The sequence below is a fragment of the Sparus aurata genome, chromosome 17 (assembly GCF_900880675.1).
Source record: "Sparus aurata chromosome 17, fSpaAur1.1, whole genome shotgun sequence".
Lineage (NCBI taxonomy): Eukaryota > Metazoa > Chordata > Actinopteri > Spariformes > Sparidae > Sparus > Sparus aurata.
In genome coordinates this window covers 15,173,265-15,193,288 of record NC_044203.1, presented here as the reverse complement: position 1 = coordinate 15,193,288, position 20,024 = coordinate 15,173,265, and the positions used below count along the sequence as shown (strand labels likewise).

General features: G+C 40.1%; 1 protein-coding gene across 6 annotated transcripts in view; it reads left to right on the top strand.

Annotated features, from left to right (window-relative positions):
* Positions 1 to 20,024, top strand: part of triob (trio Rho guanine nucleotide exchange factor b) — a 108,427-nt gene that overhangs the window by 41,743 nt on the left and 46,660 nt on the right. For 5 of the 6 annotated variants that reach the window (XM_030393891.1, XM_030393888.1, XM_030393890.1 and 2 more), the window contains 10 exons: positions 463 to 577; positions 2,469 to 2,661; positions 3,728 to 3,832; positions 4,018 to 4,485; positions 5,348 to 5,470; positions 11,652 to 11,843; positions 13,394 to 13,525; positions 15,456 to 15,686; positions 17,177 to 17,299; positions 18,435 to 18,626. In XM_030393891.1, coding sequence (XP_030249751.1) covers positions 463 to 577; positions 2,469 to 2,661; positions 3,728 to 3,832; positions 4,018 to 4,485; positions 5,348 to 5,470; positions 11,652 to 11,843; positions 13,394 to 13,525; positions 15,456 to 15,686; positions 17,177 to 17,299; positions 18,435 to 18,626 — 1,874 coding nt within the window. Of the gene's footprint in view, positions 1 to 462; positions 578 to 1,960; positions 2,100 to 2,468; positions 2,662 to 3,727; positions 3,833 to 4,017; positions 4,486 to 5,347; positions 5,471 to 11,651; positions 11,844 to 13,393; positions 13,526 to 15,455; positions 15,687 to 17,176; positions 17,300 to 18,434; positions 18,627 to 20,024 lie in introns of those variants that run through there. The other variant, XM_030393892.1, reaches the window with a different exon arrangement.

Here is a 20,024-nt window from a genome sequence, read left to right as displayed (position 1 = left end):
TATCTACTTTTTGGGTTATTCAAGTGCACTCACTTAGTCCTCTGACCTTTTTCTGACTCGTCATGTGCTGACTGACCTTAACCCCATTAGTGTTAACTACATGGTCACTGCCATAAGTGAGTTTGAGAGAGTGTTTTTCGCTCTTCTTTAATAGTGTTGTTTGTTTATGCAGTGTCTGACTGAAAGGCTATTAGTCTTGTCATCATGACTCTAATTTGAGCTCTGACTCTTCAGTTTGACTCAGTATAGTTATGACTAACTACAGAGATCTTTAAAGAGCGTACCCATAAGAGATAGCTGCTGTCATCTCAGAGACCTGCCGCACTAACTTTAAATCTTAGGGGGTGTGTTTGGTGTTGTCTGTTAGGTAAACTTTGCTGAAGCCATGCACATTATATGAGCATTATCATCATGGGAAGCAACTGTTATTTAAACATTTATTTGTCTTGTTTCTACCTAAAGGTGGCAGAGACAGACGTGGAGGTCCTGTTCTCACCTTTCCAGCACGAAGCAATCATGACAGAATACGACCCGAAGACCTGCGCAGGCTCATAGCCTACCTGGCTACTATTCCAAGGTAGGAAATGTGCTTAAAACACACATACAGTGATTAGTGGAGAATCATGCTCGTGAACAAGCACACAATCTCATATGTGCACTGACTTATAGACCCTGCTCTAAATCCTGGGTTGATTCGAAACAGACTCATTCTCTCAGCCTCTAATGCAGTTACATTCACACACATCTTATCACTTTCTTTGTGTCACTGACTTCCCCACCTTTCTTGGATTTAAAATGCTGAAGGATAACCTGAGGCTACGAAGAGCTGGGATGGTTTTGTTTTAGATTTTCTGTGATGTTCCAACCCTCCCCCCCTTTCCTCCTAACTCACGAGAAAAAGCTGCTACTCCTTGTGTAGGTTGCCACTATTAGTAACTCTCGCTTCTCTCACTCTGCTATCGATACTGTCTAGTTAGAGTGGGTCAGTTCTCATTAAACAAAGTTGTCAGGGCAGTTCGCTTTTCTTTCCTGTTTGCACTGTTTTAACGTTTGGACTCCAGTCTATAAACTACTGCAGGAGGCATGTAGCCACAGAATGTTCTTGCAGAGCTGCAGTCGCCCTCTAGTTCTGTGCCAGCTGATGTTCAAGTTGAGAAGCACCTTACCTTCACATTTAACACTTCGCTCCAGGGTGTTCTGTTTGGAGTCGCTTGTGATTAGCTCGGAGGGAAGCTTGCACTCCTCAGTTCTGCTGCGTCTGATCTCCGTCGTTGCGCTTTCCAGTGCTTTGCAGGTCTACTGCTTTAAGTCTTTTTCTCTGTAGAGTTTTGTCTTGAGGCAAGAGGTGATCCAGATCTAGAAAAACTGGGTCCAGATTTCTTCAGGGCTCCTTGAAAGCATTCTGGGATGTCCTGAAGCAAATTAAAAAAGAAATGCTTGACGTGTGAGTGTATTTCTGTCAGCAGTTGTCAGTATGATATCAATTTTTGTATTTTTTATTCTTTTGTTAAGTCCAAGAACAAATTATAAACCAGACGATGACACCTGCAACAAAATTTTTTCATGTCTTTTCAGAGGTGCGTTAAAAAGATTGAGTTCACATGATAAACCGTGGGATTTCGTGTTATATGTGTAGTAGATGTACTAGTTGCAGTTGGTGCACAAAGTCTTACAGGCCTCCAAAAGGCTCAACTCTTAGGGAACTGTGTTGAGATGTGAAATTAGAGGGGAGAAAAGATCCATCCGAGGTGGTCAGCCAGGCTCAGAACGAGGTCAGATTCCTCTTCTCCTCAGCTTGATTTCTCTTTCTCTCATCTAAATATTTTTTCTGTCATTCCCTCTTTTTCTGTTAAATCTGCCCCCCTCCCCCTCCCTCGCTCTCCCTCTCTCCCTCTCTCCCTCTCTCTCCCTCTCCCTCCTCTACACTCTGTTTTTCTCTACCCATTTGGCTGCCGATCTGTTTTCAGAGAGTGAGGTCAGAGTGAGTTAGAGCAGGAGGGCCTGCGTCTGTTTCTGTCTCTTAGCTAGTCACATTCAGATTAAAGCCTTTCACACTGAGAAACAGCCTTTTATGGACTTTTACAGCAGCAGGACTCCTGGTAAGCAGCAGTGGAAATTTCAACGCTTGTGTTTTAACAATTTTTTTTTCCTCCCCAGATGCTCTAGAGGTTTACATGGGATATTTTCACTTTAAATCTTATTGGTATCAACCCTTTGTTAAAAAAAAATGCAATGAGTCATTTCATTTTTTGGCTTCATAGTGTCTCTATTTCTGTTACTTGGGCAGTGACAATAATGTGACTCAGTAGTTTGACATTTTTGCTTTCAGCTCATTCAGGTTTGTTCATTCTTAAATCAATCACATCTCTCTCCTTGGATACTCTAAAGATTTAATGTTAGCATTATAAAATGATTTAAAAGTTATTATTCTTCTTAGGATCTGACCTCTTTGTTCATGTTTCCTGCAGCGAGGAGGTGGCCAGACATGGCTTCACAGTCATTGTGGACATGCGTGGTTCTAAGTGGGACAGCATCAAGCCTCTGCTGAAGATCCTCCAGGAGTCTTTCCCATCTTGTATCCACGTCGCCCTCATCATCAAGCCAGACAACTTCTGGCAGAAGCAGAGGACCAACTTCGGCAGCTCCAAGTTTGAATTTGAGGTGGGTGACACTCTAATAATTGAATTATTACTGCACAAAACGTATCTTTTTTTAAACCTTTTAGCCTGGATTTAGTTGTTTATGCTACACATTAGTGGTACAGTTGTGTTGTTTTCGACAAGGAATTGAGACGTTGGTAGTGCTCATTACACCAGTATATCTGAAAATTAAATAAATGTAGTAAACTCTTAGAGCTCCTGTTAGTTTAGCTTAGCCATCGGTCTTAATTTATCAGCTCTAATTGGACTGCTGCTCGGTGACAGTGGCACTGTTCTGTCCCGTGTGGGCATGTAGTGCTGATATATTTAGTCCTGACCCAGTTACTATGGAAACAGGATATATAGGACATGTTGAAGCATTTTATCCCAACAGTAGTGAGTTTGGTTTGGACAACTCACTTGTTGTTTTTGTATGATGTCAATCATGTACTGTATGTGAGTAGTACACAAAAATAAACAGGAGGTCGCTGGTTTGAGTCTCTCGCTGGTTTACTTCGGAGGAAATAATCAAGATGTGTTCTCATCTTCTTCCTCAAGCACTGTTGAGTTTTCATAAATGCTGCTCATCATCCAGCAGAAAAAACACGTTTGCTCATAGTTCAAGAGAAGCTAAAACTGCAGTTGTTATAGCAGCTATATGAGAGTGACTCCACCCCAATACCTGTGTTTCCCTTGTACTGTTTTTACTTCCTAAGAGTTTATATATGTATGTGTGTTTGCATCTTATTAATGATAACATGAATGCTGTTTAAAATGTCTGGAATCTGGATTTTTTTTTTGGTCGCCCCACCTATGTAAACAGTAGATGAGTGGGGCCACTGACTCTGCACATTCTTTTCATGATCCAGGTTTAACGGGAAATATTTTGACAAGTTCACATTTCATTAGTTTGGAATATGGATAAGATGACGACTGTGTTGATGATTCAGTCTCCCTCTTATTCGCTGTTTGTCTATTTTCAATGTTTCTCCCTTTTTTTTCTCTTCCTGCATTCACCTCTCTTCCACCACATCTATCTCTTTTTTTTCACTTCCGACTTAAATTGTCCCACATACACCCTCCACCAGACGGTGATGGTCTCGTTAGAGGGTTTATCCAAGATCGTGGACCCATCCCAGCTGACAGCTGACTTTGAGGGCAGCTTAGAGTACAACCATGATGACTGGATTGAGGTTTGGATGCTTTGTTATTATGTCACTTTGTCTTCAGTGTTTGGCTTCAACCCTTTTTTGTGTTTAATTAAGAAAACTACTTTGTTCCTTTCAGCAAGTCTTGTCTTTTAGCAGTTCTCAATAAGCTTATATTCAGTAGTATTTTCATTTTGGAGAATGCAGGTCACTTTTAACTTTCTCTTCAGGTGCGGCTGTCCTTTGAGACTTTTGCCAGCGATGCAGCGCGGGCACTGGCACGCCTCGAGGAGCTCCAGGACACCTTGTCCCAGCGTGATCTCCCACGGGACCTGGAGGGGGCTCGTAGACTCATGGAGGAACATGCAGCTCTTAAGAAAAGAGCCACTAAGGCATCAGTGGAGGAGCTGGATGCGCAGGGACGCAGGCTGCTACAAAGGCTACAGTTACAAACAGCAGGTGGGAGTAGTGGGGAAAGCGGGTATGGTAACCGCTCTGGTGGAGCTAGTGGAGATTCCAATGACCATCATCACGGATTCCACACGCATGCGGACGCACACAACCTAGTAGCTAAAGTGACAGGTTTGTTGGATAAGCTGCATGGGACTCGCCAAAATCTGCAGCAGCTGTGGCACATGAGGAAGCTGAAATTGGACCAATGTTTCCAACTGCGTCTGTTCGAACAAGACGCAGAGAAGGTAAGAGTGCTGATCTGTTCTATTGTATTCTAGTGTTCATGCCATTACATGATTTAAACCATGCTGAGGATAAGCTTAATTGGTTCCACACTACCTCCTCATATTCCTGCCCCTTGGTGATTCTATGTAAATATGTGCCAGTGTGCAGTTATTTCTTGATACATACTGGTATTTCAGCTCATACAGAAGCCAGTCTGAGGCATGAGCATGCATGCATTTATGCAAGTCTTCACTGGAAATTTGAAAACATTACATTAATCCAGACATTTAAGTCCTGAGATCTACTTTCATCCACATTAAGGCCAGCTTAGCAAGGTTATGTATGTATATAGGGTATTATAGTGCATTGGTGGACTGAACTACTTGGTTTGGTCATGTAAGGTTGAGATGTGCATGTTTTGGTGTAATCAAGCCCTATTTTATGTCTTGGTCAAATATTGTCTGTGTGCTTGTGCATGCGTGAGTGTGTGTCTGGGGCTGGGAAACTAGCTGTACAAACTGCTCAGACCTAGGAGCATATGCAGAGGCCTGCTATGGTAAGAGCAGTAATTAAGCACACCGTGTCTGTCCAACTAACTTATAGAGAGAGCAACATAATGCCACATAAATGTAAGGTTAAGCATGGTGGACACTACACATGCACAAACGTTGTTCTTTTGTTCCTACTTATTGAAGATGATTTGCCATTAGAAGTCAGTGCCGTGATGACTGATTTTAGGTTTTAGTTGCAAACACAAAAGAACAGGCCCTCTTTTATATTTCAGTGCTGTTGTTGTGAGTAAACAGGAGATGGAGCTACCCTTTTCATTTGCGTACCATTCTGTGAAACTAACTGCATTTTCTCCTGCTCTTACACTTCTAGATGTTCGACTGGATCATGCACAACAAGGGGCTTTTTCTCACCAGTTACACAGAGATCGGAGGGAACCACCAGCATGCTGTTGAGCTGCAGACCCAGCACAACCACTTTGCTATGAACTGCATGGTAAGACAGTGTCTTTGTCTCTGTTGCACACGTGCATTGCAGTCCCAAACTATTATTACTGTCACTCACAGTAACAAGCTAAGGCCTCCCACCCCTGTGCAATCACCACACATACAAACATGTACCTCTTGTTTTTCACAGCCTTTCTCCCAAACCATCCTCTCCCTTGGGCTCTGACTCACTGTGGACTGATATTTTCTGTCCTGCCACTTTCTCTGTCATATTATTCAGCTGTTTTCCACTCTGCCTCAACTCTGCCCCCCCTGTCATGTCTTGTCACAGCGCTGTTCCCATAATTGACCCGTATTGCCTCCCTGCCCCTCCCATAGCTGTGTGCTGCCCTCTGCTGCTCTGCTCTACCACCCTCCATGCCCGACCGTACTTCAGTGGAATCTGTGTAGCTCTACTGCTGACTAATAAGTGTAGCTGAGGACATTATACTATATCCACTCTGCAGTCTTACAGTACTATGCTCTGCTGGTTATTTTAACCCCTTCTGGATTTCCTCATTGAAAATCTATATCATCAATTCCTGATCCATCAGTACTGTTTGTGTTCGTGTTCCTCTCACAAATCTTACACATCCCTTTCATAGGCACATTTTATTATTTCTTATAGTGTAACATTGCATTGTAATGACCCATATCTGGCAGACTATTCATTTAAAGTTCATATCAAGGATGTACAGGCTGGTACATTTGGATGGAAGATTGGTTTGGTTTGGTTTGATGGAGAGTATGTTGAATAACACATAATTCACTTTTACCCTCCACCGGTACCTATTGTTTCTGTCACAAGAGTGTATTCAAGGAAGAGCTGGGCCTGTGGCCCAAATTTTCCCACTCAGTGTCACTGGTATTTGGAAGCATGTGCAATGTGTGTTGTCAACATGAAGGCCCAGGGGCAGCTTTAGAGACCGCCAAAAGCCAGTTGTGTTAGCACTCCAGGTTGAGATGAACTAATAATTCCTGAGACAACAGTAGTAGAAAATATAGATGGAACTGCTATATAAACTCAAACATATGTTGACAGCACAGTGTGTACACACACACACACACACACACACACACACACACAGAATAGGGTATACTCAAAGTGACCACCGCCCCCTCCACCCATTCTTCCACAGGAAGCAGCTTTTCCTCTTCCTGTTGCCTGCATGAGTGGAAATACGTAGTGTCAGGGTGCTGGTGTGTTTATTTGAGTTCATGGAGCAATAAGGCCTTTGCACTCTTGTTTAAAGAGTTTAAGATGTTTTTGAAACATTGTGGATGAAGTGAAAAAATACACTTATACCATGTACACATTTGCCAGTTTCCACTGATTTCTAAACATCGGCATTGCTGTTTCTAAAAGATTTAATACTGCATCAACATTGCTTATTGATTAATGCCATAGGCATGGGAATTCATATGAGCATTGCCAACTTTGAGTCAGGGTTTAAATCAGAGGTTAATGCTGACTGTTTGCAATTATGTAAGTGATAATGTGTCATGATCTACACAATAGATGGAGTTATGTTACAGTGATGCCCCCTATGGGAGGCACTTTACAAATGCAGTTTAGGAATGAAGGAGATTTGGATTATTTATCATTTTATTTATTTGTTATTTTGTAAATGTGACATTGTTTAATTATGTACATTCAATTACAATTGATATGAACTAATTTAACTAATACATGCACTACCAACATAAAATATATAGAAATATAAACAACTATTAACTTCTCCAACAGCTACTTCGAGTTATATTTAACGGTCCAGACTCATTTTTTCAGTTTGTGCTCCGTAAGTAAGCCATGGTGACAACCATTTATTAGTGAACTTTTTCAAACTGTCTCATATGGAGCTGGACACGAGTGTTTATCTATCAGCCAGGGGTGCTTAAACTGCACATATTTAAAGAGCCTTTTTCCCCGAAGTTTCCCCTTTTTTTTATATGAAAATTAAATAGCATCAACCTTACTTTAGGCAGCACTGATAGAGACAAACTGTTAAAAGCAGGACTGAATGGCAGACCTAGAGTATACTATGTCACACCTCTACAATATATAGCATTAATTAACCCCAAAACATACTCTGAGAAATGATAAACAAATGACATCATGGCCATTGATACATGCCCTGCAGACAACCCACTTATCTCCTAGGGAAAGGTTCTTGTGCAGTTCCAGGCGTTATAGATTATGCTTCGCTCATCTGTCGAGATATTGCGACGAGTCAGATGGAAGAAAGTCCGTCCCTTTAGCTCCTGTGAAGCCAAAGGAAGTTGTTAAGTAAGATAATGTCCTTTTATACTCTTAACTCTATATATATGTGTGTGTGTGTGTGTGTGTGTGTGTATGTGTGTGTGTAGTGTGTGTGTGTGTGTGTGTGTGTGTGTGTGTATGTCAAGTCTATTCAGTCATCCAATCTATAAAATCTCTTTTCTCTCTTGCCTCAAGAACGTCAGAATTTAGTATGAACAGATCACGCCCAGTTGAACAGTCGTCTGTGCTGGAAACTCGGTATATTGGTCTGGTGATTGGTCTCAGAAAGCCTGTAAAGGTGAATAACAGTTATGATACATTTTTGATTTTCACAGGAATGGTAGCTTTTATAAAATGTTTTAGGAAAGATTTGAGCTGTTACTTTGTTTTTTTTGTCATTTAATTATTTATTGCACTCTCAGTTAAGAATTATTCTTCCTTTAACACTCACCTAATTCTTTTTTATAGTCATTGTTTTCCCTTTGTAGTGTCTTCAGCTTTTCAGTCCTTTCCTTAAGAATCTCAAGTAATTTTACGCCTGTCATAAAAGAGATGTTAATATTTCTGAATTTGGTCTCACAGGACATGAAGGTCAAGTAGAATACACATTCATGTACACAATTCATGCCTCAATTCAATACAAGACATGACAAGATTACAACACAAAGTTTACTAGATAAGTGCTAGTCATTAATACAGTGTAGAGTTTGTCACAACTGGTTTGCTTCTGGTGCATCTTTTAGGTTGTGATTTCATAAAAGAAACTCACTGTAGAAGCCCAGACCGAGCATGCCTCCAAGTAACAGAATACACAGCAACACCAAACACACTGTAGTACGCCTGTAGAGAACTAATTAGAAAGTAAAGTTATTGTCATATACCATTATGACATGCTTTTGTTTGTATGGGTCTGCATGTACTGTATTTATATGATTTTAATCTGAGTGTGAACCTTACCAAATTGAGGTGACTGCTTCTTTCCTGATCCAGTGTTCCTTTTCATTGGCGGGCGTTTAATGGTGAGGTATCTTTCGGAGACAGTTGGTCGGAAGGGGGGTCGTGCAGTATTTGGATTTGGACGTTGAGGGTGTTCTGTCTTCCGTTGTCTTGAATCAGAGCCTGATTTATGTCCTCCTGGACCATCTGTTCTTCCTGAATCATTTGTATCTCCATTTTCATAAGTATCATCATGTTCCAACCAATTTTCAGCATCCATTGTCATGTAGTCCTCACCAGCACTGTCTGCTGCTTCAGGACCCTCCATTGTTAAATTGTTTTGCTGTCTGTATGTGACTGTGTGACATGTATATACTCTGTTGACGCTAGTGACTTGGCAGGAATGACGTTTTTAGTGGGAGGGACTTCATAAGACCGCCTCTTACAACCTCAACTAATTTTGCATATGTAACCATGAATTATATTTTAATAAGAGACTGGATTCCAGGAGACAAAGTAGAGATGAAGGACCATCTCTTGGCAATAATGCTGGATAAATAGAAGGTTCGATTATGTTCCTTGATGGCTGAAATTGCAACATGTTAAGCAGAATAGAAACGGAATCAACCCTGAAGCCATGCAAATGATTTGACCTCAGTTTATATTAAGAACGAGGTTCCGTAGAGTTTAGGCAAATAACAAGGTATTGCAATTGATCTGTGAGATAAGAGGTTGTGTGTAGTAGCTTGTTTTTGTTTAGCAGGAGAATTGGCTTGGTGGCATCTGATATATTGGAATTTGCATTCTGCAGAATAGGTGTATTCTCAATGTTCACTAGAAGTCAGTGGCAGCCTGTTTTCTCAGCAGTAAAACGTCTGAGTTCAGTTTAGTCAACTGCATTCTCAAGGAAGTCCTCCGGCCCAAAAGGGCTCAACACATGAGCTGCATTGAGATAGTGATATAGCGAGCAATTTGTTTTCATGCCTTTTTGCCAGTGGAGTCAAAGCTCTGGATTTTGACGAATTTGTCATGTGACTGTGTGATATGTATGCATTCTGTTGATGCTAGTGACTTGGCAGGAAGGACATTTTTAGTGGGAGGGACTTCATAAGACCACCTCTTACAACCTCAACTCATTTTGCATATGTAACCATGAATTATTTTAAGAAGAGACTGCTACAAGCAGCAGTAAATTATGATTTCAGCAACTTTTCTGCCTTCACTGACACGTACTGTGTCTCATGATAGTAATTTACACACCTAGCATAGTTTACTGTCTGTGTATACATGTGAATATAAAATACAGGGCATGCATTTTACACTTGTAAAATTCATGAAAAGTGGAGTGCAGAGTTTGGACACTTGGGGCTCAAAGTAAGTCCAGTGCACCAGGTAGCCATTACAGAGCAATCTGGTTACAGCCAGGTCTCGCCATTGTTATTTTGCAAGACAGGAGGTAGTTAATGCTGCTGTTGTCGACAGTTCATCTTTGTCTGCATGTCTTTAACAAAGCAGATACTACTGTGGCCTTGTATTTTTTTAGTTTTTTTTTTACTCTGTAAATTGATTTCTCCTCTCTCTCTCTCTCTTTTGCCCCCATCAGGTTTGAATTATGAATTACCTCCCCCTATCTCTGCCCCACCCCTACCCCTTTCCATCCATCAGTTTTGGATTAAGACTTTACCACCCAGTGTGTTTGAGTACTCCAGCCTCTGTTATTTAATCTAATTCACAATGTCCTACAGATGGCTCAGAGGCCTACAGGCTTATTGGTTGTGACTGGGTGTGTGTTCTGCTTGAGGTCTTTTTGTGCACACGTTCTTTAATAAGATCTGAAGATCTATAGTAGTTTAGAGATCATATTCCTGTTATATTTTATATGTGTCTTTGTAAAATGTGTAATAGGATTACTGTAGCTCCCCTGTGCACCACTGTTCTTGTGTGTATATATAACTTAACTCCTGCTGTATATTTGAGAGCTGTTGGACTCCTTGCTTTCTCATGTGAGCTATACTTCTAAGCACACCACTGCCTCTATTGTCCGCAAGTCAACATCAGACTTAATCTTTTTGATGTCAAGATTTCCTGGATTTTGGACAGTGGGGGATGTCTCTGCTTGGTTTGCTTGCAGAAACTCCCACAATTCAAAGGAAGGCTTTTCAAAACTATTTTGAAACCCTAATTTCAGAAAAAGACACCATCAGTGTCAGTGACTTAATCTCATTTGTGTTGCTAGAATCACTCTTTCCAAGACCCTCTGTTTGAAGGCTTTAGCTGGTGTTTGGTTCATCTTTCCTCCCTGTTGTGTTTGAAACAAGCACACTAAGAGCCATAATAGGCTCCAGGAACAGTAATTGAATAGAATAACAACAGGCTGTTAACACAGTTGTTAATTAGCATTTGCTGATCCGTGCCTATCTACACAAAACAGCTTGGAGCCCATATATTAGAAAAGACTAAAAGATTAAAAGGCATATGGGTTTTTTTCATTATTCACATGAGGAATGCCTCCCAAGTGAATAACTTTTTAATGTCCACAAGGGTTCTTTTTGTATGTGTGAAGGGGAGGGTTAGCTAATGACCACAGTGCATGTATTGACTTCCATTCCCTCTATTATTACTCACTGTGTATGTAAAGGTAATTGTGGATACTTATTTGAGACACGTGAATTGCTTTACAAAAAAGCTGTCAATCACATTAGCGTCATGCATCATTGCACCCAAAATTTAACACAACATTACTTTATATGGCAGCCTGTTAATTTACTTGGGCAAAATGCCCAAATATCAACTTGCGCAACAAACATTGCTTACATGACTGAGTAGTGTCTCAGATCTGTTCTGTTTAGATTTGGACCATCGGACTAAAACTAGCCTTTACTTTGTCAGCCTGTTTGCTAATTTGATTGAAAGTATTTGACTGAACTAAAACCAATTCTTTTGGTACATATTTTAACCTGCGGCGTCTTTTTTCTCTTTCTCTCCTTAAATGCAGAATGTGTATGTGAACATCAATCGGATCATGTCGGTAGGGAACCGGCTCTTGGAGTCAGGCCACTACGCCTCTCAGCAAATCCAGCAGATCTCAGGACAGCTGGAGCAAGAATGGAAGGCCTTTGCTGCAGCACTGGACGAACGCAGCACCCTGCTGGAGATGTCTGCCAGCTTCCACCAAAAAGCAGACCAGGTACAAAAACGCAGAAAAATCTAGTAGAGCTCTGGTAATTACAACAGACATCCCCTGGAAAGCTGAGACATCTTTTACATGCACTGAATGCTCCTTTTGTTAGAAATAGTGTTTATTCTTTGACAATTATGCACAAAAACACATCTACATATCCACATACGGTATAATCATCTTGTACATATGCAGCTCTTTGGCTGAACTCAATATACTGTTGGCAGCTCCACTGGAATTCTTCAAAGTACCTGCATATTTTTGCATATATTTACAACTTACAGTACATACTGTATAGTAAAACTTGGAATGAGGTATATTAGATCTATTATAGAATATTTTAGGCTGACACGATTTTCTGTCATTATCAGTTTAGTACCCAAACCTTAATTGTATATATTTTCGAAAGAAATATAGATTTAAGGAGAAAAAGAAGTAGGTTTTTTTTTGTCCCACTACATATTACAAGCACCAGGTTTGCTTTATCCCTAACAGACCTATAAAGACCATTTAAATGATCGATACTGCTTCCCATTGTTTTGTTTTCGGTTGCAGTAACACTGCATTAGTTGGTTGTTGACACCTATTGTTTGCTGAGTGGCCCACTTTTCTGATCAGTCTTTAATGCTCAACACTTCCTTGTAAGCTATTGATATCCTGTGGTCAACATTGGTGGGCATTGCAGCATTTTAGGCATGATGTTGTGTAGTTTTGTGTATACTGTATATAGTATGTGGCAGAACAGTCTCTGTTCTTGGTTTACTGAGATGCTGTGATATAAAGCATGTTTTCCAGAGCCCCTTCTACATTTCCTATAACAGAATAATCATTTCAATCATTATTTTATCAAAGCTCTCTGCTCCGCAGTCTCTTTTCTCTTTGTTGAACTTTCCCCTCACTCTTACTTCAATCTCTCTCTTTACTCACTGTCTGTCAGACTTACTGTTTCCAAACATAACAGTTTGGATGCCAAACCTTTATGCGGAGTTAGCTAAGCTGACAGCCTGCTCAGAGCTTTTCTAATGAAGAGTCATTGTTTTTCTTTGTTTTCACTGGCTTTATGGTAAATGTGTTCAGTGGGAAGCAAGAAGCAAAACTGTGTCTGAACTCTTCATATATGCTAATAGCATTGACTGTGGCAGTGACAACATGTGCATTGTTAGTATGTGAAAGATACAAGTGCACATACTGTATAATTGAGACATTTATTATAGTCAGTTGTCAGTACACAGCCAGACAGTTTGATAATTCTTGTCATCATTTTGGTTTCATAGAAAGAACTGGATCACCTAGCAAAGCAGAATTTTAAGAATGAGGCTTGATAAAAATTCTTATTACAATGAGCAGTTTTTTTCGTCAACTAAATAGCAAAGTTTTTCTGGATTTACGAAGGTTCTTGGCATGCGTACTTAGTGGATGCTGCACTTTACGTACAAAAAAGTATAGTATGCTGTGCCTTATAAATCTACAAAAACGATAATATTATATATAATTATTATATTATTATTATGCGCTTCAGTCATATAATACTGTATGCATTGTGTTTATTCTCTCCCCAGTACATGAGTAAAGTGGAGCCATGGTGTAAGGCATGTGGTGAAGGAGAGCTCCCCTCTGAACTCCAGGATCTGGAAGACACAATCCACCATCACCAGGGATTATATGAGCACATCACCACTGCATACTCAGAGGTCAGTAGGCACATTCACACACACACACACGCGCACGCATGCACACACACACACACACACACACACACACACACTGTATGCATACACATTAGATAACACAAGTAAGTGCGCAAAACAAATGTAGATGCAAATATTAATTCCAGTTCTACAGCCATACAATAGAACTGACAGTTATCCAAATCATGTATTCAAAATACACGCACATTCCCTTGATACACAACAACACAGGCTTTACAGTATAAACCCTCTCTATGCTCTATTCATTTTTGTTTGAGGTTTATTTATTTATATCAAATATAAGGGGGGAATAATATAGGGCAGCGATCCTCAATAGGCGGCCCCCGGGCCGCATCCAGCCTGCCGGCCTCCTGTTTGTGGCCCCTAAACTTTTATTCCTTCACCATGTGTTTTGGTTGGGTCAGCACGTGTGCACCGGGACTTGTCTCCATGCCAACGATACAGAGACAGCTGGGTCACTCACCGCTGCCAGCGCAACTTTTAACTTTCACTTTCGGTTTCGGAGCAGTTCGCGTATGCACATTTTGCCGGTGGTAAAAGATTGAAAATGGCGTGTTTCCAAGTAAATTGCTATTACAAAGTAAACAGTGAAAATCCGCGACTCAGAGAAATAGGGATTTAAAATTTGCAGTAATTCTCCCTCTGAAAGGACAAGCCCTACGTATCTGACAGTGCAGGGGTAACAAAGGCCAGACGTAGTTTAACTAATTCTACCCCGTCTCATCATGTATTTTTGAACACACAAACATTGTAACGGACGGGGAGTTTCTCCTGGCAAACACCCTTTCACTCACGGTGCCAAAATGTTTATCATCCTTGTTAAAACTCAACACCATTTAATCACAGAACAAATGACGTGAATTAAGCCACAACCATCTTACATATCATCTTATTCACAAACACATTCACGAACCATAATTACACCAACACCAACAGAATACCCAAGAGTCATTGCTCCACAGTCCACAAGGGGCGTTACAATATGCCAGGAGAAGCTGTGATGAAGATTTCCAATTTGAAACGGCATTATGAGACGAAGCATAGGAATTTTGAAGAGACATTTCCTCAAAATTCAGCGATAAGCACAACACCAATAAATGCACTGAAATCGTCATATCAAGCTGCAAGCAGGATTCTTGTCACATCTATGTCACAATGAAATAAAATAATGCATGACTGAAGTGATGGACACAATGTTTGAAGGCAAACAAAAAGAGGAAATATTCAACTATGTATTTTAATTTATGTTAAAATGGAAATTACATTTTATTTTAGTTCGGATTTTGTTGTTTAGAATGAAAAGGACATTTTGTTTTGAATATTACAGTATTATTGCATGTGGCCTGACCGACCTCAATACATGGACCTTTGAGTTATTGAAAAAAATCTTTGTGGCCCTTTAAGATTTGTATTTGAGTACTCCTGCAATAGGGGGAAATAATCCTAAAGAGGCCTATTTTTTCCATCTAGGTTCATAATATAAAGCAAAATTCACACAGTGACATATGTCACGCAGTCAAATATAATGCATATGTGACATAAAAAACTATGAAATGATAAAACAGAGGTCATTGTCTTTTCTTTTTTCTGTCTTTGTTATATGTTTCAAGTTGAACAAAATGAGTAGAGGTAGAACTATAAGTTAGTAGCCTGATGTCTTATTGAAAATGTACCATCTACAGAGATTTTTGGAAAATTAAAAAACTGATTACTGCATTTTAAACTCTGAGTAAATCTGTTTATGTAATTAATGTATTTTCTAGTTATAACAATAGGTGTAATTATTGTTTTCTCCAGAAATTTTTGCTCAATGAGAGATTTAGCAACTGAGACTTGAGACATTTCATTACCATCAAGTGAGATCATTGGTGATTTCTTTGAAATATGTGAAACCTCATGTCACCGTTTACAGGTAAGCCAGGATGGGAAGTCTCTTTTGGACAAACTGCAGCGACCTTTGACCCCAGGAAGCGCTGATTCATTGATGGCATCAGCTAACTACTCTAAGGCCGTGCACCATGTTCTAGACATCATCCATGAGGTGCTGCATCACCAGAGGCAGCTGGAAAACATCTGGCAGCATCGCAAAGTCCGCCTACACCAACGGCTGCAGCTGTGTGTCTTCCAACAGGATGTACAGCAAGTAAGAGACACTAGTATACTGGATGCTAAGGGTGGGAATCTGTAGGAACTCAGAGGGATAAGGATGTTGTTATAAAATGATTATCAAGCATTGACAACATTCATACAGCCTGGTCTCACAGGATTGTCACATGCAATCATAATAAGAACTAGATTGTTTTCCAATTATTGACTTCTCTGCGTTGAGCCATAATCTTTCAAGAGAGTCACAATTCATGTAAGAATACATTTTTTATTGGGCACCACCATGTTTTGTTGTGCGTACCTGGGCAGACATGCACACTAACACATACTGTATACAGAAACAACTTAAGTAGGGGCTGAAACTTTTAATCTTTTTTAAAGTTTAAATACATGGCTGTAGAAAGCTAAGTAATCTAAGTCTCTAGAAGTCTTGAGATCCCAAATTGATTTGAAAAGACAATATTTACACCCTTTTTAAGCCAAAATCTTCGCTGTAGCTCCTAAGCTATAAAAATGTGCACACTGGGTGTAAAAAACGTTTTAAATTTCCATCACAATGGGGAAGAATAGAACATGACAGAACTTTTTTTTGGGTGAACTTGGGTTTAACTTCAAGTGCTGACTATTTATCAATGGTCATAGAGATCCAATAAATCTTTGTTGTCTTGCAGGGGGATGTTCTGCAAGCAATCCATACAGAATAGCATAGACTGTTATATTAAGATATACTATAATCAGCTCCAGCTTCAAAGCCTTTTTTCAATTTCTCCTGGGTTTTCACAGTGTGAGCAGCCTGGATCTCTCTGTGACTGCCTGGATGGCAGAGCTCTTAGATCAAATCTACTGAGTTGGTGTATCGTGTCGTCTCTGGGTTTCTACCCTTTGGGCATTAACTCTTCTCTGCCTCTCTGCTCCCTCCTTCCCCCATCTCTCTCTGTCTTGCTGTAGCTCTCTGCTTCTGTCTTCCCCCTCTTCCATCCACTCTTTCATAACCCTTTCCTCTTGGTAGTGGTTTCCATGGTGATGCAATTTACTGTCACATGAAGTGTCGAGGGCATTGTGCACGTGTTCGTGTGTGTTTGTCCCATCAAAATATTCTCTCAGAGACCTTGAAAGAATCATGAATATCCCTTTCATCACCCCACATAGAAACAGATGAAGTATGGCCATCTGTTTAATAGATAATAAGGTAATTATGGACAAAGATTTATAGCTAATCTCTTCCACAGTGGAAAATGTTGACACTTAAGACTGCTCTGGATTTCCTAGTAGGCAAAATGTAATTGTCCACACGTGTGTACTTTTAACATGACAAACTACAGATGTAGAAAAAGAAGAGAGAGAGAGAGAGAAACAGAGAGAGAGAGAGAGATCATCTAAAGACCTCTGAAACTCTAACATGGTGTGATGATAAACTTTCTGGGCAATTGCACCCCCTACTGCTTGAAAATGTAAACTGCATTCTCAAAGTAGGGTTACCTTGTGTAATTAGTCTCATAGGCTTCGCATATGTGCTTGTGTTTCAAGGTGCTGGACTGGATAGAAAACCATGGCGAGGCCTTCCTCAGCAAACACACTGGTGTTGGGAAGTCTTTGCACAGAGCCAGAGCTCTGCAGAAAAGACATGAAGACTTTGAAGAGGTTGCACAGGTGAGTTTCAAAAGTTAAGTGGATTTGAAAAAAGTTGTGTTCATTGTTCATTTTTGTCATGTATAATGTTTTTTCTTCCAAGCATCAAATGCACATTTTTATGAAAAAAACATTGTATTACATTGCATATCCTCAATGTTAATAAAATATTAAGTAAAGTTATATTTCAAAGCACAGAAAAGCTAAAGGAGATGTAAGAAGATGTGGCATCACTGTATTATCCGAGACCAATACAAAACTGAGATAAGATTTAGCTTCTTTGGAAGGAATACTGTGAATTTCAGAGGAGGATATCGAGCTCAGCGATATGGAGAATGTTTGGTTGGAAGAGTGTTTGTAGAGTATTTATAACACCGGCTCAAAAATCCCACCACTCAGGCAGCGCTAGCTGCTGGAGGAACTGCGGCTCCCAGGAAGCCAACTACTATCACTTGTTCTGGGCTTGTCCAAAAGTAAATGACTTTTGGCATAAGATTTACTCAGAATTAGTTACTATATTTGGAACAAAAATTCAATTCAAATGGGACGAACTCCTTTTTGGCCTTTTACGTTCAACTTCTACAAACATAAAAACAAAACATTTATTTGGTATCCTAAGTACTGCTGCCAGAAAAGCAATTACAAAGAAATGGCTCCAAACGAATGCTCCATCTATCGAGAGCTGGTATGATATCATCTATGAAATCTTTGTAATGGAAAGAATCACCTTTTCATTGAGGCTCCAGCAACATAAATTTGAGGAAGTGTGGGAAAAGTGGAAAGCGTATATAACCCCGAAACGCCCCTCTTTTGTTTGGAAAAAGGGAAAAGAATTGTTTATGTATTTCTATACACCTGGTATCTATTTCTTTTTTTCTTAAACTCAAGGCACCCCTACTTTATTTTAATTTTGTTTTTGTTTTGTTTTGTCTGTTTTTTCAAAAGAAAAAAATTAAAAGATGGTTCACTGTATGTAAGGTCAATCTGAAAGAGGACTGTGGATGGTTGGTGAAGATGTGAAACCAAATAAAGAAGAGAATGATTGAATTAAAAAAAAGATTTAGCTTCTACCTCATAGAAACTAAAGAGCAGTTAGCTGTAAGTGTTAAGTGTATGAGATACTGTACCCTCATTTCAAATGTACTTAATGTTTCAGAACACCTACACCAATGCTGACAAGTTGCTGGAGGCAGCCGAACAGCTGGCTCAGACCGGAGAGTGTGACCCAGAGGAGATATACCAGGCTGCCCACCAGCTAGAAGATCGCATCCAGGACTTTGTCCGACGCGTCGAGCAGCGTAAAGTCCTGCTTGACATGTCTGTTGCCTTCCACACACACGTCAAAGAGGTATGAATAAAAAATGATCAACAATGTACTTTTTAAGTTCTTGCCTACATAAAGGGAGGTTTGTGTGTTTGTGTTTCAGTGTGTGAATATTTTGTCGGCAGTCATTACGTTCTCCCTCAGCAAACATCTGTGCTTTCCTTTCCCTCTGTAGTGCACGTGTGTTCACACAATTCAAAGGCAATCTGCCTTCTCCTTCATTGTGACAATGACAATCATGCCTTTGTTTTATCTTAACAAATAGATAAAGAGAACAAACTACACGGTAAATGACAGGAATCTGTGTTTGCTGTTTGGTTCTGGTTTTAATGACTGGACTACTCCGTTGGTTCCTTTCACAGTGTCATGGTAATATGAAAGTCATGCACTGCACATCTTTGACTGCCAAAGTTAACTTCTCGCTGGTTAACCACGCTGACATAGACTGTGCTGTGCATGTGTTAACACTACATCCTGTTTACATAGAATCATACTGACAGTCAGAGCCATGGTGTTATTAATGAAGCTAGTCTTTAATGTCCATATGGACAAATCTCCTTCATCCCATCTGTCAGCTCCTACTGTTGCAGGTCAGTGTGTGTGTGTGTGCGCGCACACTGACTCTGCTGACCATCACCTCTCTTAGTTCTGTTGAAACCTTTGGACATAGTCCAGCATGTTGAAAGGCAACAAACTGTGGAGGAGAGGGGATTCATCTGTACTGATATTCATGAAGTCACTCCAGATTTAAGGCATTATCTACAATTAATTTTGATATTGTAACTAAATCTACTGGCAAAATTAATTAAAAAAATTAATTGCAAAAAAAGGAAAGGGCTAAAACCAAAGCTTGTCTAGTCTTGCCTGCAGGATTTAATAAAAAACATTTGTGTTACCAAAAAGCTCACTAATTCCTCTGTGTATTTGGTAGCCAGCCAACAGTGTCAATGTCTTTATAGATGTCAGGTATAGTGTAAGATACTGTATATTACTTAGTGAATGACGGTAACAATACTAAAAGTAGACGTGTTTATGAGTAGGCAGTGTGGGTGTTAGACAAACCGTGGGTGCCAGGGTCTCTCTCCTGCAACCTGGATGGTTTGCCAGGGCTTTTGTACGCTGAGCCAATTCACCCAGATGGCTAATCTGTTACAAAGACGACCATTCACAAAACACCAGCTTTGAGTAGAACTGGTCTGATTTGATTTCTGTCACCTATATTCTGTCTGTCCATTTGGCAGCTTGTCTATCGATCCTTACATCTGTGTTTAACTCAGAACGCTCTGTGTATCTGCCGCACCCCTCATCACCATGTGTATTCTGTTTGCAAAAGGGCTGTTTGGTTGCTTCCTGCTCTTTTTTTTCTGCTCTTGGAAGGGTGCACTCTACATGATGCCACGTTTTAACTGGCTTACTTTTCCT